The 16511-nt window shown below is 42.5% G+C and overlaps 1 protein-coding gene across 1 annotated transcript in view; it reads left to right on the top strand.

Annotated features, from left to right (window-relative positions):
• Positions 1-16511, top strand: part of ADGRB2 (adhesion G protein-coupled receptor B2) — a gene marked incomplete at both ends in the record, with an annotated part of 197112 nt that overhangs the window by 179253 nt on the left and 1348 nt on the right. The window contains 3 exon segments of the mRNA XM_083370077.1: positions 4625-4660; positions 11490-11594; positions 15408-15465. Of these exon segments, the coding sequence (XP_083226203.1) occupies positions 4625-4660; positions 11490-11594; positions 15408-15465 (199 nt within the window).

A 16511-nucleotide genomic window follows, 5' to 3' on the forward strand; every position in this document is an offset into this window, starting at 1 on the left:
GTTATTCCATATATAAAGTAGTATACGTTACAAGAGTTTTTCCTCATTGGTTGCATATGTTGGTTCTGAGAATGCTATAAATGATGTGCATAGGTGACCATGATGGGGAGAGGTAGCAGTTTCAACAAGTGGATCTGCATAAGGAAATTCAGCGGAAAAAAGGTGTCTGAATGTATAAAAGTTGATATTTGAGCCCAAGGGGGTGTTTGCATACAAGGTGATACGTGCACACCTTTGAAAATCATTTGTCTAATTAAAATGCTTTGACTGGACAAAGCTGGACAAGTCCTCCACAACTCAAACTTATCTTCGGACCGCTAAATTTAACTCTTATGGCTTTCTCCCCAAAGGCTCTAGAAGAGCTGTGGTGAAGGTCCAAACTAGCATTTCTCAAGCTTGGCTACTCTTAAGTTGTGGCCTTGCCAGGCATAATTTAAAGATGACAGAGTGAAATCCAAATGAATCCAGATCTTTATTTGCTTACATCCGATAGACAGAATCTTGCCAGACTGAAGCTATTACCTCCTCATCTAAAAGATATACTGTATCCTGGGAGATTCTAGGCTGTGGCTACCCTGAACCTTTTCCTCCCCCCACCATCCAGTTTAGGACTGGGCTGCCTCTCGTTTCTGGGTCCTCTTTGGAATGTGTTGCCTCCTGCCTGCTTAACTGCAGTCCTCTTGCCGCAATTCTCCCCCACTCCTTCTCCACTTCCAGTTTCCAACCCAGACTCCCAGAATTCTCCAGACATACTTGCTGTCTGGGCAATTCTAGAAAATCGAAGTCTACGTAGGTTAAAAGTTGCAGAAGTTGAGAAAAATCTGGTCTAAAGGCTGCCTCTTTCAATAATGCTAGCCACATTGTATTAAAAGTAACACCAGCTGCCTGCAATTAGTGCAGGTTCGAGTCCCACCAGGCTCAAGGTTGACTCAGCCTTCCATCCTTCCGAGGTAGGTAAAATGAGGACCCAGATTGTTGGGGGCAATAAGCTGACTTTGTAATAATGCTGCTTGGGGGCCCCCGAAAGCCCTAATAAGCAGGCATATACATAGAATGAAGGCTATTGCTAAGCTTGTAAGCCGCCCTGAGTCTTCGGAGAAGGGCGGGATATAAATGGGATTAAAATAAAAAAATTAAAATAAAAACAGAAGGGGTGACCGTGAGTGGAAAGAAAAAAAAAAACAGAAACAAACAACCACAGATTCAAAGACCTCAGCCGTCTCCATGAGTTGGCCAGCCAATCTCAATTTGAAAGCTGCAACAAAGGGGGAATCTACCCAGTGGCGGGATTCAAATGTGTGAACCACCAGTTCTCTGCCTGGATGCCGCTTCCGGAAGTCCATTCTGGGCCTGGGCAACAAAAAATTAGCTACCGGTTCTGCCAAACTGGTGCGAACCGGCTGGATCCCACCGCTGAACCTACCACAATTTCAGCCAGCCTGTTCCACTGTGCAGTGCTTTCGCTACCCTGAGAGTTCTTCTCCCATTCAAGTTGAACCTTCTTCCTTTTAACTTTTGGCCTTTGTCATCCTCTCAGCTTTGTTGCTGGAATTGGGTATGTGTAGTTTAACGAAGAGAAGGGTGAGGGGTGACATGATAGCAGTGTTCCAATATCTCAGGGTCTGTCACAAAGAAGAGGGAGTCAAGCTATTCTCCAAAGCACCTGAAAGCAGGACAAGAAGCAACGGATGGAAACTAGTCAAGGAGAGAAGCAACCTAGAACTAAGGAGAAACTTCCTGACAGTTAGAACAATTAACCAGTGGAACAACCTGCCTCCAGAGGTGGTGAATGCTCCAACACTGGAGGTTTTTAAGAAAAGACTGGACAGCCATTTGTCAGAAATGGTATAGGGTTTCCTGCCTGAGCAGGGCATTGGGCTAGATGACCTTTGAGGTCCCTTCCAACTTTATTATTATTATTATTATTATTATTATTATTATTATTATTATTATTATTATTCACGTGACAGCCTATTAGCTACTTAGACACCGTCACGATATTTCCCTTTGGTCTTCCTTTTTGCAAGCTGAGCATGGCCAGCACCTTGAACCCTTCCTCGTCTGCTGGGAGTTCCAGATCAGCATGGGGACTCTTCTCTGAGCTTGCTTCAAATTCTCTTTGCCCTTTTTAAGCAAGGAATTGCCCAGAACTAGAGACAAAACCCCACCCGTGGACTAATCAGTGCAGAATTACCATAGAGCTGAATGCCACGCTTAGTTATCAGGCCCCCAAGACTCAAGAAAAAGACATGGAATTTTAAACCAGGAACTTATAATATAAACCCGAAGTAGCTTTACTACTTCTTCTACTGATTTACGGCTGAGCATGAAGCATCAGCCATTATTCCTGAGTGTTCCTCAGTGCAGGGAGAGCTTACATGCCTCCCTCTCAGGCCCCAAGGACCACGAAAGACACATGGAATTACATCTGAGCAGTTTCCTTGATTGTTCCTCACCTGCAGACAGAAATTTTGCCAAGCTAAAGCAACTACAGGTAGTCCTCATCTTACCACAGTATATTTAGTGACTGTTCAAACTTACAACGGCGCTGAAAAAGTTTTTCACACTTACAACCGTTGCAGCTTCCCCATGGTCACGTGATCAGCATTCAGACGTTTGGCAACTGACTCGTATTTATCATGGCTGCAGTGTCCCAGAGTCTTGTGACCACCTCTTGCCACCTTCTGACAAGTAAAGTCAATGGGGAAGCCAGTTTCACTTAACAACCATGTTACTAACTTAACAACTGCAGTGATTCATTTAACAACTATGACAAGAAATGTCCTAAAATGGGGCAAACTTCACTTAACTGTCTCGCTTAGCAACAAAACGTTTGGGCTCAATTGTGGTCATAAATTGAGGACTACCTGTATTTGCATCACCATAAATATGCTGCATAACAGAGTGAGTGCCTGTTACTCGTCCCAGCTTCTGCCAACCTAGCAGTTCGAAAGCACGTAAAAATGCAAGTAGAAAAATAGGGACCACTACGGTGGGAAGGTAACAGCGTTCCGTGCACCTTTGGCGTCTAGTCATGCCGGCCACATGACCACGGAGACGTCCTCGGACAAGCGCTGGCTCTTCGGCTTTGAAACGGAGATGAGCACCGGCCCCTAGAGTTGGAAACGACTAGCACGCACGTGCGGGGGAACCTTTACCTTTATCTTAAATATACTCTGGGAATAATTTGGGAAGAACCTTTAAAACTCTCTTCTTCCTGACCAAACTTTCTATGTGTTGCCACCTCTCTGCCCTTTGGAATGCAGCCCTTCCCTCCTGGGAATCCAGATTTCCTTCCACCACACTAGTGCCTCTCAAGACTGCCTTAACCTTTTAAAACTTCTGCATGAAATCTGATTGGACAATCTTCCCCGGAGTTAAAATGGATTGTTCAACCAGTTTGAGTCTGTACCATGACTGCGTCTGTTTTCCCTGCAGATACTGTTGCCTGCAAGAAGTGGTCTGACTTTGAATTCAAGGGCAGGCATGGGGTGTTTCTGCTGTGAAAAGCAGTGCTTGTTCAAGAAGCATAAAAGCAGTCCTTTGCCCATCTATTTCAGAATGTTTTTTTCCTGTATCCTGAGAACACACAGATCCCTAACTTGAATTAATCTGCGTTTAATCCTCCATTTTTTCCCCCTCTGGTGTTTATTGAATGAGCTTTGAGCTAAGGGTTCCCTTGCACTCTCCCCTTTGCTGAAGAGTTTCTATGCTTGGCAGTGCCATGGAAGCCAGAGCTTTTGTATTTGCATCCTCAAAGTTGGGTTTTTGGGTTGTTGTTGGTTTTTTTTTTTTTTTTTGAGGAGTAAAAGAAGCTGCTTCAGACAAATGTGGTTGTAGGGATGACTTTTGGGGGGATGGGCAGCTTAAAAACAGCAGATTCAGTGTGGTTCCAGAGGAAGGAAGGAAAGTGAATTTTTGGCAATGTGGAAGTAGGGAGGAAGACCAAAATTGAAATATGGCCATGGGGCTGATCCTCCAGTTGTCAGTGGAACCAAGATTGACAGAGAAGGAGAAGAAAGAGTCTGCCCTCTGGATTCTATTCTCCCGGTCCTGGACTTCAGGAAAGGGTCGGATTAATTTATCATCACCTCCAGCGTCATGTGGAAGACCCCAAAATGGGAGAAATGTGCTGAAATGCAATCAACTCCCTACCTCTGAGGTCAAATGTTAAAGCTCAACTTCTTCCCTTCCGTTTGCTCTCCTAATGTTGGGTTACCAACCACGAAAGAACTCGCCCAAGTGATACGAGCCCCTCAGATCTGGAGGCCATTGAAAAATGGTCATCTAAGAGCCTGTTAGAAGACGCAGCTAGAATAGTAGATTTTCTTAGAGCAAACAGCTGTGGTTAAAACCCATTCTGTAGCCACAGACAATTGGTCAAAGGAAATGGCCACCAAACTGCATTAGGGTTGACCCTGTCCTTTGCTCCTGTGATGCTTTGGAGATGACTTTCTCCTCCTGCTTCTCTTAACCCCTTTTTCCCATGGTTCCATCTCTGCGTTCTTTTGGGTGCCCTTCCAACCACCTGCTCTCCTTCTAAGAACTAGACAAAGTAATGAAGGCTTTTCTTTTTTCCCTCCTCCCCCTTTGTGGTATGCTTACTTCACGCCTCCCTCCCCAGAGGAAAAGACTACGGTACTCTGACCTGGATTTTGAGGTGAGTGCCCATCTAGGGTATAATAAAGTGACACCTTTTTTGATGTCAGAAATTCCAGTTGTGCCCTGTCTAACTGCTGGCCACACAGTTGTCTAGATTCTGTAACGATAGCCCTGGGATGGGGAGTGTCCAGTTGACTTTGTTCTGATGAATTTGGGGGGGGTCAATAGTCTAGGTGGGAGCTCTGTCTTTATACCCTTAGTGTGGAGGATGGGCTGGAGCGGTAGGTGCCCAGAATTTGTGGCACAGTGGTTAGGATGCAGTACTGTAGGCTAACTCTGCCTACAGTCTGGAGATTGATTCTAATGAGGTCGAGGTTAAGTCAGTTTTCTGTCCTTCTGAGGTCAGTAAAATAAGGACCCAGATTGTTGGGGACAATATGCTGACACTATAAACCACTCAGAAAGTGCTATAAAGCACTGTGGAGCGGTATATAAAGTCTAAGTGCTATTTCTATTGTTAAAAAAAATATTCTACTCCTATCTAAGATTGTGTTATCTCTTGGACAATCTGTCTGAAGTTATCATCAAGCCCATGACAATGATGCTTTCCTGGGTCAACCATCACACAGAGAAGTTAGGCATCTCTTAACTTTCCTTCTCCAGTAGGGAAGGGAATCAATCAAGATAATCAGTCCTGGAGTTTTAGGGAATTTGATGGGTTCTGGGATATTCTGGAAGAATTACCAGAATCAGTGATCTTTTGTGAACCTCTGTTCATTTATGGAATGGAAACAGAATAAGTCACGGATAACAATTATCATTAAGTCATCTCTCTGGGACAGTAAGGTTGAATATCTGTCCTTTTTCTGAAAACCACCAGACTGCAGAGACTGTAAGAGTCATTCATGCTTATGACTCAGTCGTGAAGGCTGCAGAAAAAGCTTTCTGAACAACCTCCACTGCAGGACGATATATAAATATATAAAGGGCGGTATATAAATTCAATAAAATTCAAAATTCAAATTCAAATCCTTAAGAAGCTGTCCAGCAGGGCACTTTAAAGCGATGAAGGGTTTGTTGTCATCTGTTTTGGAAAACGTGATGTTAGAACCTTCAGGGATCTTCTGTGACAGATTAGTGAGGCATTTAGAGCATAAAATCACTTGTCTTTATATGATCATGAACTCTGGATTTCATGCAATACATATTAAGGTGTCCTGGTCATAGCTGGCCAGCCTCTATGAGATCACTTTACATTGAACAAATCTCAGGGAGACTCAATAAGAGGAGCCATATGCCTTCCTAAATCCTGCCCATGATTTGAACCACCCAAAGGGAGATAACTAGGTAGATCCAGAAAGCGACGAAGAAATCTTGGTGTGATGGAATAAAAGAGGCAAAAGAACCATTTCTGAAGAAGCTATTCCTAGACCAGGGGTAGGCAACCTCGGCTCTTTTATGACTCATGGACTTCAACTCCCAGTATTCCTGAGTCAGCATAGTTGACTCAGGAATTCTGGGAGTTGAAGTCCATGAGTCGTAAAAGAGCCGAGGTTGCCTACCCCTGTCCTAGACCCACAATATTTTGTCCATAAATACTTAGGCCTAAATAACCTTTATTTTTCAACCAAGGAGAGGTTATCTATTTTATTGCAGACATTCTTAGAGGACACTGATTATTTCAAAACCTTTTCACCTGGTTTGAAGAGAGAATCATCAGCCATGGTAGATGGCCTCCTGTGGTAGGGAGACAGAGGGACTCATCCCAGTTGATCTTTCAGTGGCTTTTGATAATATCAATTAATATCCCCCCCCAGAGCATTTCTGTGAGTTGGGGTTGGGTCCTTAGATTCCAGTGGTTCCAGTAGGATTTCAGGGAAGATTTCAAAGACTTATACTGCCTTATCTATGCTGAGAGATGTCCACAATGGTACTATCTGTACAAAAGCCATCGGATGTAGTCATTAATTCAGTCATCAATATGCTGATATACGTTGATACCTTCAGAAATTGATAGCGCTGCCTAACTCACAAGGCTCAAAGTGATTTGCAACACAACCAAGAAAACTACGTATATTAAAAAAAAACCCTAATACCCTAATTCTAAGGCAATTGTGAAATCCATTAGCAGTATTAGCTACACATTCCCTTGCCTCTAAAACAATTGAGCCTGAAAACTGTGGGGAGAATTAGGAAGTTTGCTTCAACTAATGGGGAGCTGGACCCTCCTGAATGAGCAGGTATGTTATTTGAGGGTGATCCTAAATTATCACTGTCATTGGAGCCCAAAGCAATTTATCATGCATCGACTAAGCTACTCCATGTCTTGGTGTGTAGCTACCAAGACAGGCTACAGGTCTTAATCTTGATGTTACAAAGGATCGGGACACCTAACAGATTGTTTTGATTGCTAAGATCTACTGGGAAAGTCCTCCATTGGATGCCAAGAACCACAAGCCTCCTCTGAAATGTTCTCCCTCCGGAAGCCCACAAATTCCAAAATTCCTGCTCAGTAAGGAATGCGACTGTAATGCCTCCAACTGATGGCCCTCAAGAGATTGCGTCTGTTAGGCACTTTTTAAAAGTCTGCTTCTTCCTTGAGACAATTCCTGTTATGTGATTGTTATGATTTCATTTTTGTCCTGTTCTTCCTTCACTTTTTAAATTGAATAGCTTGTAATGTTTCTATCTGTTTTTGTTTTTTGTATTTTAAGTTATTTCAAACTAATTTAAGGTCTGTAATTGTGGGGAGCACTCAAATGAACATAATGGAAACCCCCTCTTGGCCACTGATCTGAATTAATGGGGGGGAGGGTTTTACAAATGCCTACATATTCTCACCAATTTACTAATCCCAGAATTCTTGCGGGGGAGGGGGTTTGCGTCAGTGCAATTGGCATAAAAGTGTTACCGACTTCGAGGGCAGAACACCCAGGACTCTGCTGTCAGTCTGCTTTTGACTCAATGTCAGTTGGTTAAGAACAGGAATAGGTGAATTTGTCAAGTTTAATTTTGCTCAGATTCTCATTTGCAGATCAGCTGGGGGGAGGGGGCGGCAGCAGGAGGGAAGAGAAGTTAGGACTCTATTTTACCGGGACCTCTTCTAATGTAGAAATAAGTATGTACTGGCTTTCCAAATGAGTTCCCTTCCTATAATAAAATTCAGGGTTTTTTTTTTTTGCCAGTATAAGCATTTTGGGCTGGTTTTCACAAATACCTGCATTTCCTACCATCTGGGTTAGGAAACAGCTTTGCAAAATTCAGGAAAAAAAACATGAATATTAAAAGATGGTTGTGTTATAGTTTCTGTCTTGGTTCTGGAAATAAGCATTCAGGAATAAATGCAAACTAAACACATTTTTCAAGAAGCCGTGAAAAAGAGCAGCATCCTTCAGCTCAAGGCTCAATGTTATTTATTTTCTTAAACCACACCCGCCTTGTTCCTTCCTCTCCCCCGCTTCCCTTCTTTGCAGTTGCATTGAGCTGTGGCAAAAGACACATCTGGATTGATGCCGGACAGAACGAGCTCTTTGTCTCAACCCCCATTAGCAAAACTACAAATTATAACTCGACCTAAATGCAAAACGTTCAATACCAGGAACAGTAAGGGTGGAGTCGATTCCCAGATACATTCCCCGGTAATCAAGAAAGTGACTTAAGACATCCTTGCCCTGAATACTTCCTAATCTAGCCTGGCCTTGAATGTCTCCAGGAATCAGGCATGCTTTTGCATTGTTCCAGGTTGAAAGTAGCATCTCAACTCGACTGGGCAAAGTAAAATGTTCATGCATACAAATTCTATGCATCCTTCCTACAATTCCAGATTGCTATAATAAAATCAGGGCCCAAGAACCATGAACCACATGTGAAGTTATTTTAGAATAGTTGCCTTTTCCTGTAGACAGAATCTTGCTGGACTAGAGCAGCTAGGCGCAACTGCAAATACATTCTGAGAACTGCTAAAGTGCATCTGTTTTAACCCTCTCACTGCCAACCAAAGTTTCCAAGCTCCTCTGCCTCTTCACCCAGTGGAAAACAGCCCCTCCCTTCTGGGAATCCAGGCTACATTCCACCACAGTGCATCTCATAATGAAGCAAAGTATGGCAGTGGCCCCTTCATACTTGCATGGGAGCTAACCATTGGGAAGACTAAAAGAGCCTTGGTGGAGCAGTGGGCTAATGCCTCCTTAAGTAACACCAGCTGCCTGCAATTATTGCAGGTTCGCATCCCACCAGGCTCAAGGTTGACTCAGCCTTCCATCCTTCCCAGGTAGGTAAAATGAGGACCCAGATTGTTGGGGGCAATTAAGCTGACTTTGTAAAATGCCACTTGTGGGGGCCGAAAGCCCTAATAAGCAGGCATATACATAGAATGAAGGCTATTGCTAAGCACATTGATTTGTGCTTCTTAGATTGTAAGCCGCCCTGAGTCTTCAGAGAAGGGCGAGATATAAATGGGATTAAAACAAAATGAGATGGGTTAGAAGTCAAAGGATAGCAAGAAATCATTCTCCTTCTGCTTGTTGGGTATTGCCACCTTCTAGGCATTTTTATCCATGTTGTAGGTTTCATTTTGTTCCTCACTGCTGCTTTCCACATCTTATGTTATGATATGTTACAGTCTACTGATCATTATGCTTTATGATGGGTGTTACTGTTGGCAGTGTTCTGGAATATCTGTTTATTGATTGGTCTGTTTGCTTGTTATATTTGTGTGCTCCTGAATCCTTTCAGATTTCCTTCAGTTTACAACAAAAAGCATACGGTACAATAAAACATTTGTGGTAAAGAATGCTCACTAAACTCGATACTAATAGAAAATACAATATTACAAAAGTGAAATAAACCAAATGATACCAACCATGGGTACACAATTCCCAAAGTACAGGTAGTCTTCAACTTACGGCCACAATTGAATCCACAATTTCTGTTACCAAGCAAGACATTTTTAAGTGATTTTTGCCCCATTTTACGACCTGTCTTGCCACCGTTGTTAAGTGAATCTGGCTTCCCCATTGACATTGCTTGTCAGAGGGTAGCAAAATGGAATCACATGCCTCTGGCACACCACAACCATCATAAACATGAGTCAACAGTGGTCAAGCATCTGAATTTTGATCATGTGACCTTGGGGTGCTGCCCTGGTCATAAGTGTGAAAAATGGTCATAACTCACTTGTGTCAGTCCCCTTGTTGCTTCAAACAGTCACTAAACAAACTGCTGTAAGTCAAGGACTACCTGTATGATGGAGCTCAATCCCAAAGGCCCTTTCAAAAAATTTAGTTGTCCAGTTTCTGGAGGATTGTTCTCAAGTTTACGTTCCTGGTTTCAGCCCATCACCTCATGAAATGGCATGGATCTCTTTGAAGGGCTTGAACAGACACATTTTTTTATCTATGAAAAGCACTGCTGCCCCAATCTCGTAGGAAAAGATTTCTGAGTGGTTTATAGACAAGTGTAAGTGTTTGTTTTTTTAATAAAAATGGGAAGAAAATCTCTCTAACCTTCAGGTTTACAATCTGAAAAAGGCAGTGCAGAGGAGAAAGTTTTGATGGGGAGGAGAGAGAAGAACATGCTGAGGCCAATCTTTGTTTCTTACAACTGCCAGTTGTAATGCACCTGAAAACTATTCTCATCATCATCACAAAAGAAGATAAAGAGTTCAAGAAGAACAAACCCCAAAGCTTTGGTCTTTCATCTCAGCCAGTATGATAGCCAAGTCTGATAGATAGAGGAAGCCTAGCCTGATCAAAATGTTGGAAGAAAAGGGAAGAAATACATACAGGACATGTTTGCCTTTCACATCCCAGTCTTCTCACAAGTCAGAGGTTTTGTTAGCTCTTTAGAGGTTCAGATCTCATTTTACCAAAATCTTAGGAAGTTCAAAAGGTTGCAGCGTGCCGGGGGATGATCTCTTTCTCAAAGTCTCTGCAGACTGTTTCTGGCTTCTCCCAAGATACTCTCAGGGCCAGTCAACTGTGTATTTTAATTTTAAAAAAATCCCTTTGGAAAACTAGGCAGTCCTGTTTTGCTTCCTAGTTACTGTCCAATTATTTTCTGCTTGCGCAACCTCACTATTGGGAATTCACAACAGTATAATCTTGTAAAGTTGTCCTGGGTTGGTTACTCCCAGAAATAATAAGCAAAGGCTGCCATAATCCATGGGGGTTCTTCAACCAATCTGCAATCTACTAACAAAAAAAAAAACTCATCTCCAGCCAACAGCTGGCGAGAGGAAAACAATCTCCATCCCAATTCCAGATGTTGTTTGTCTTAAAAAATAAAAAAAGCTTGACATGTGAGAACATGGAGTGTAAGGGAAAGCCACGAATGAACTAAATGGTAGGAAAGGAAGGGAAAGGATTAAAATTAAAATTAAAATCGGTGCACTGATGAGGTTACCTAGTTTGATCATGAAACTTCCCCAAGAAAACAACCAAGCTCAGAGAGCACCAAGGACCCCATAGTTGAATCCTGAGCTGCAAATATCAGTACCTTGAAGTTGTTTGCTCATCCTAAGTGCCCATGCCCATTTTTCATGGGCATCCTACAGCAGAGAACAGGGAAGCATACTGTGGGAGCTGCCTCGGTGCCCTCTTGAAGCTTAGCTCAGCCATCACCTTTCCAAGAAAGCGGAAGCTTTGATTGAGCCTTGAGCATCTTGCATAACAATCAGAGCCTCCCCTTGGTTAGACAAGTGATGGCGGAGCTAAGCTTCAAGAGGGGATCAAGAAAGCTCCCATGCTTGATTCTTCTTTCCTCTTAGCCACACATTTTGCGTGAGAAGATGTGAGGGGTAGGGCTCTTCTAGCCAAACAGTGACCTCTCTTTTCTCTTCTTTCTCTCCTTCCTCTCCTCCTGGGGGTGATTGCCGTGAACATTTGCAGAAAGTTATGCACACAAAGAAACGCCATTCAGAACTCTACCACGAGTTGAATCAGAAATTCCACACTTTGGATCGGTACCGTGCTCCGGCCACTAACGCTTCAAAGGTAAGGATGGGAAGACAGGAACAAAAGACAGGTCCTCAGTGAGATGAGGAAGATGTCTCAAGAGAGCTTAGATGCAGGCTTGACACCTTTGAAAGAAAGTGTTCTCTTCCAGCCTACAACTGGCCCTGTTTGTATGTCAGGGACAACCCCTTTTTCCTTTTTACAGTCAATAGGCTGGAAAAGCCCAACCCAAATTTATTTGCAGTTCAAACAAAAAAGCATGTCTCCAAACGGTTGCCTTCAGCAACCAGCCCCACCCACACCTTCTCCTTTTATTATCAGTCCCAAGGCGTGGCTTCTCACTGCCTTCTTCTCCTCTCACTGAGTTGCCTCATTGATTTGCTCTGCTCTGCTCTGCTCTGCTGGATTGCCTTCTGCTTCTAGCGTCTCTGAACAGATTCAGCTGTGACTCTTCTGAGTCCGACACCTCGTACTCACACCACTGAGCCTCATGAGCAACATGACTGGAGGGGCCAGGCTGAGAGTCCTGCAGTGCATCAGAGCCTTCCTCTGACACCAAAGGCTCTCCAAACCCCTCCTTCTCCTACTCCTCAGATTCATTGGACTCAGCTGCTGGGAGCACAGGCTGACACCGAATCACAACAGAAAGTCTAGGAAGGGAGCACTTCCGCTGACTGAACCCAACCCTTGGTTCAGAGCAGGACTCCAGATGAGAGCATTCCTGATGGCGTAGTTTTTTTGCCCACAACGCAAGAAGACACTAGATGCTTAGCCCCTATTAAGACAAGAGAAAAATGGCTGACTAGCCTCTTCTTGAACCCATCCAAGGTAGGAAACCCATCATGTTCTCAGTGTAGGTGGTCCTTGACATAGGACCACAACTGAGGCCAGGATTTCCATTGTTAAGCAAGGCCGTTGTTAAGTGAGTTGAGTCATGCTCAATTTTAATGACCCTTCTTTGCCATGTTATGAAGTGCTGGATTTCAGCATCAGTATGCTGAGAGTGTAAAATAAAAGAAGGGAAAGGTGGTTTAGACCTGCTCCAGAATGGTTTTTGGTTCAGTAACACTAAGCATGCTAATTAATAAAGGAGAATAAATAAGGTTTGCTAATGTGATATTGAATTATATATCAAATATTACAGTTTATTGATGTATGAACAACTCAGGATTTACTGGACTTGGGCTATAACTAAAAATTTGTTAACTTGGATGGAAAACGCCACCTGATTTTAAAACTTGGATTGATAAATTGTGTTCAGTCTACCACTACGTTCTGGTCACTAGAATGTAAAAAAAAAAGATATTGAAACCATAGAAAGATTGCAGAGAAGAGTAGCAAAGTTGATAGTTGGTCTCAAGGCTAAACCATACAACGAACAGTTAAGGGAACTAGGTAAGTCCAGTCTAATGAAGAGAAGGAGCAGGGATGACATGAGAGCAGTCTTCCAGTACTTGAGGGGCTGTCACAAGAAGAGCGGTCAGCCATTCTGCAAAGCATCTGAGGGCAGGACAAGAAGTAACAGATGGAAGATTATTAAATAGAGATCCATTCTAGAATCAAAGTAAAATTTCCTGAGAGTAAGAACAATGAATAAGTGGAATGGCTTGCCTCCAGAAGTTGTGGTTGCTCCATCACTGGAGATTTTCAAGAAGCCATTTGCCTGGAATGGTATGGGGTCTCCTCTTTCAGGAGAGGGCTTGACTAGACGTCCTCCAAGGTCTCTTCCAATCTGTTATTCTGTGTTCTATGAATTTGTCACAGACATAGAGGAAAGATGATCAGTTCTTAACTCTCAAGAACCATCAAGGCTCGGTTTGCTGCACAAGGATTCAAATGATTTACTTGCAAATTCTGAAAGGAACCGTTCTGAATTGTTGCTTCAGAACCACGACGTGGATGAAAGATTAAATCGTTCATCAGAGCTCTGAAACTTTCCATTCAGATGTTGATTCAAAAACATACAACATATATTATTGCATGCATATTGTAACATTTAGAAATCTGTATTTAAATTTTAATTAATTTAACAAATGTTTTTAATATTGTTTTTTTTTTTAAAATCACTTTAATCGGGAAATAAGAATGAGCGTATAGGGGAAGTCCTCGTTGGAGCCTACCCATTACAGTCAGAAATCATGATGGTCATGTGACTGATCCAATTTTATGACCTTTTTCAGTGGTTGTTAAGAAAATCATGGTCATTAAGTAAACACATCATTCCCTATGGGCCAGGGAACACCTGCTGCCGGCATCATCTTCCCATCGTCCTGTGCGCTCCCACAGGGAGGGCCTTCTCAGGGTACCAACGGTTAATGAATGCCGATGGGTTATTCCCAGGGGAAGGGCATTCTCTGTGGGTGCGCCTGCCCTATGGAACCAACTATCTACGGAACTTAGGACTGCCCCCGACCTTCGCTCATTTTGCCCGGACCTGAAAACTTGGCTCTTCGAGCTGTTTGGACCAGACTGAGGGTTTTTTAATTTTAATTGGGTTTTAGATTTACTTGGGGCTTGAATTTAATTAATTGTTTTAATTGATTTTAATTTTTGTATTTTATGGTTTTAACTGCCCTGTAAACCGCCCTGAGTCCTACGGGAATAGGGCGGTATACAAATTCAATAAAATAAATAAAACCAGAAATAAATGCCAGTTTTTAGCAAAAATGTCATAAATCATTTTCCTATGACGGCTGGACCCTGCAAACAGCCATCAATGCAGGCCAATTCCCAAGCGCCCAAAATCTGTGGACGTGACCGCGGGGAAGGACGGCAGCCATCAGAAATGAGGCCCCAAGTATCTTTGGGGGGGGGGGTGTCTGTTGTAACTTCAAACATTAGCTCAGCCACCGGTCCTAAGTAAAGGACTACCTCCTCTGAAGCAGCAAGTCTGGATTTGCTCTTTTAAACTGATTTGTCTATTCAGTTTTTTACTTATCTAATTTCAAGCAGAAGACTGTCAGTATTTGCACTCTTTTTAGATTTTGTGATGCAGTTGTTGTTTTTTAAAGGAATAAACCTGCTTAATAGCATTGGCATCTTAGGAGAAATGGATATAAAAATTGTCCTATTTTTTTTAAAAAAAATCACAAACTTGAATGGCCAACATGAGTTGGGAAAAATTATAAGTGCAGGTAGTTTATTTATTTATTTATTTATTTTATTTTATTACATTTATATACCGCCCTTTCCCGGAGGACTCAGGGCGGTTTACAGGGTAATTAAAAACCAAAATACAAAGGTTAAAAAACCAATTTTCAAAAAAATTAAATTTATCCCTGTATAAGTAAAAACCCCAGTTAAAATAAAATTAATCCTTTAGTGGCCATTCTAAGTTACAATGGCACTGAAAAAGGTGACTTATGACCATTTTTCACACTTATGGCTGTTGCTGCATCCTCATGGTGATGTGACCGGATGCTTGGCAACTGACTCACATTTAATGATGGTTGCGGTATCCAGGGGTCATGTGATCCCCTTCTGACAAGCAAAAGTCAATGGGGAAACCAGATGCACTTAACAACTGTGTTACTAATTAAAGAACTGCAGTGATTCACTTAACCAACATGGCAAGATAGATCCTAAAACGGGGCAAAAGTCAGTTAACAAATGTCCCACTTAACAACATAAATTTGGGGCTCCAAATTGTTGTAGCTTGAGGACTACCTATCGATCGAAAAGCAATTGATTACACCCACACCCACAAATTCACATTATACTTATGGGACAAGGGAATCAGATTTTTACAGCAAAAAGTGTCTAGCTTTGTGTGACTTTGGTTGAATTGATCATGGAGTTCAGTGAAATGGGGGTAAGACCTTAACCCTACTCGTCTGGGCTTTTCTCCTGCAGAGAGAAAAACGATGGAGTGTGTCTTCAGGAAGTGGCGAAAAGAATATGACCAGCGTAAGTATTCTTTGAAGAGACAGAAAGGAAATATGCATCAGGCAAGAGGAGGTAGAGACACCCTGAAATCAAACTCAATTCTCGCCGGCTTCAGCCAGGCACTTTTCTTGGCAGTAGGACAAAAGTAATTAGCAATTTGCCTGGCAGGGTTTTTTTTTTCCACACATGGCTTCCCTACTATAAAGGTTTTCACCACACTACACTTCGTGCAATGAGTGAAGCCAGCCGTAGAGTTTTTCCCATAAACCGTAGTTCAATGAACCTTGAGTTGCTGAGTCTTTGGTGCTCCCTCAGCTTGGCTGTTTACTTGCAGATGTTTCATTACTCAACTCAGTGAGTGTGGTATTTGTTCCTTGTTTATATACAATAGTTTGTCCTGACAGTGTTGATGAGGGTGTGGGGTTTTTTTTCTCAGCAGTTTCTTGATTAGGATATTGTTTTCTGTTTGTTTGCCTGGTGTTAATCCCTGCTTCTCTGGGTGTGTGGGAATCCTTGCAAGCTTGGTTGTCTGCTTGCAAACATGTAACTACACAACTGCATCACTTTGCTCCCTGTTTATATATTGTAGCTTGCCTGCCAAGATCAATGGGGTGTGTGGTTTTCTCCTTGATAGTACTTTGATTAAGGTATTGTTTTCTGATTTCTACTGGAGAGAGCGTATTCTGGTCTTTTCATTTCCTTCTCAGCTTTATTACTATCTCTTCTGAATGGTGTGCAAATGTGGTTTATCTCTATGTGTCTATTGATGGCTGATTGGTCCAGGAATTCCCAGCAGTTTTGGATTTAGCTTGCTCTAGGATAAATGGTGACTAACACCAGATAAACAATTAAGGAGAAAAACCACACCCCCGCCAACACTGGCAAGCTACTGTATATAACCAGGGAGCCAACTCATGAGCAGTGATAATACCTAGTTGGGTAATGAAATATCTGCATGCAAACAAACAACCTCGGAGAGCACCAAGAAACCCACCAGTCAACCCTGAGCTACATATATTCTCTTCCGTTGAAATCTGCTTTTTTGTAAGACTTTATTAACTTTCAACAAAA

The sequence above is a fragment of the Vipera ursinii genome (assembly GCF_947247035.1).
Source record: "Vipera ursinii genome assembly, chromosome: 9".
In the NCBI taxonomy this organism is placed as follows: domain Eukaryota; kingdom Metazoa; phylum Chordata; class Lepidosauria; order Squamata; family Viperidae; genus Vipera; species Vipera ursinii.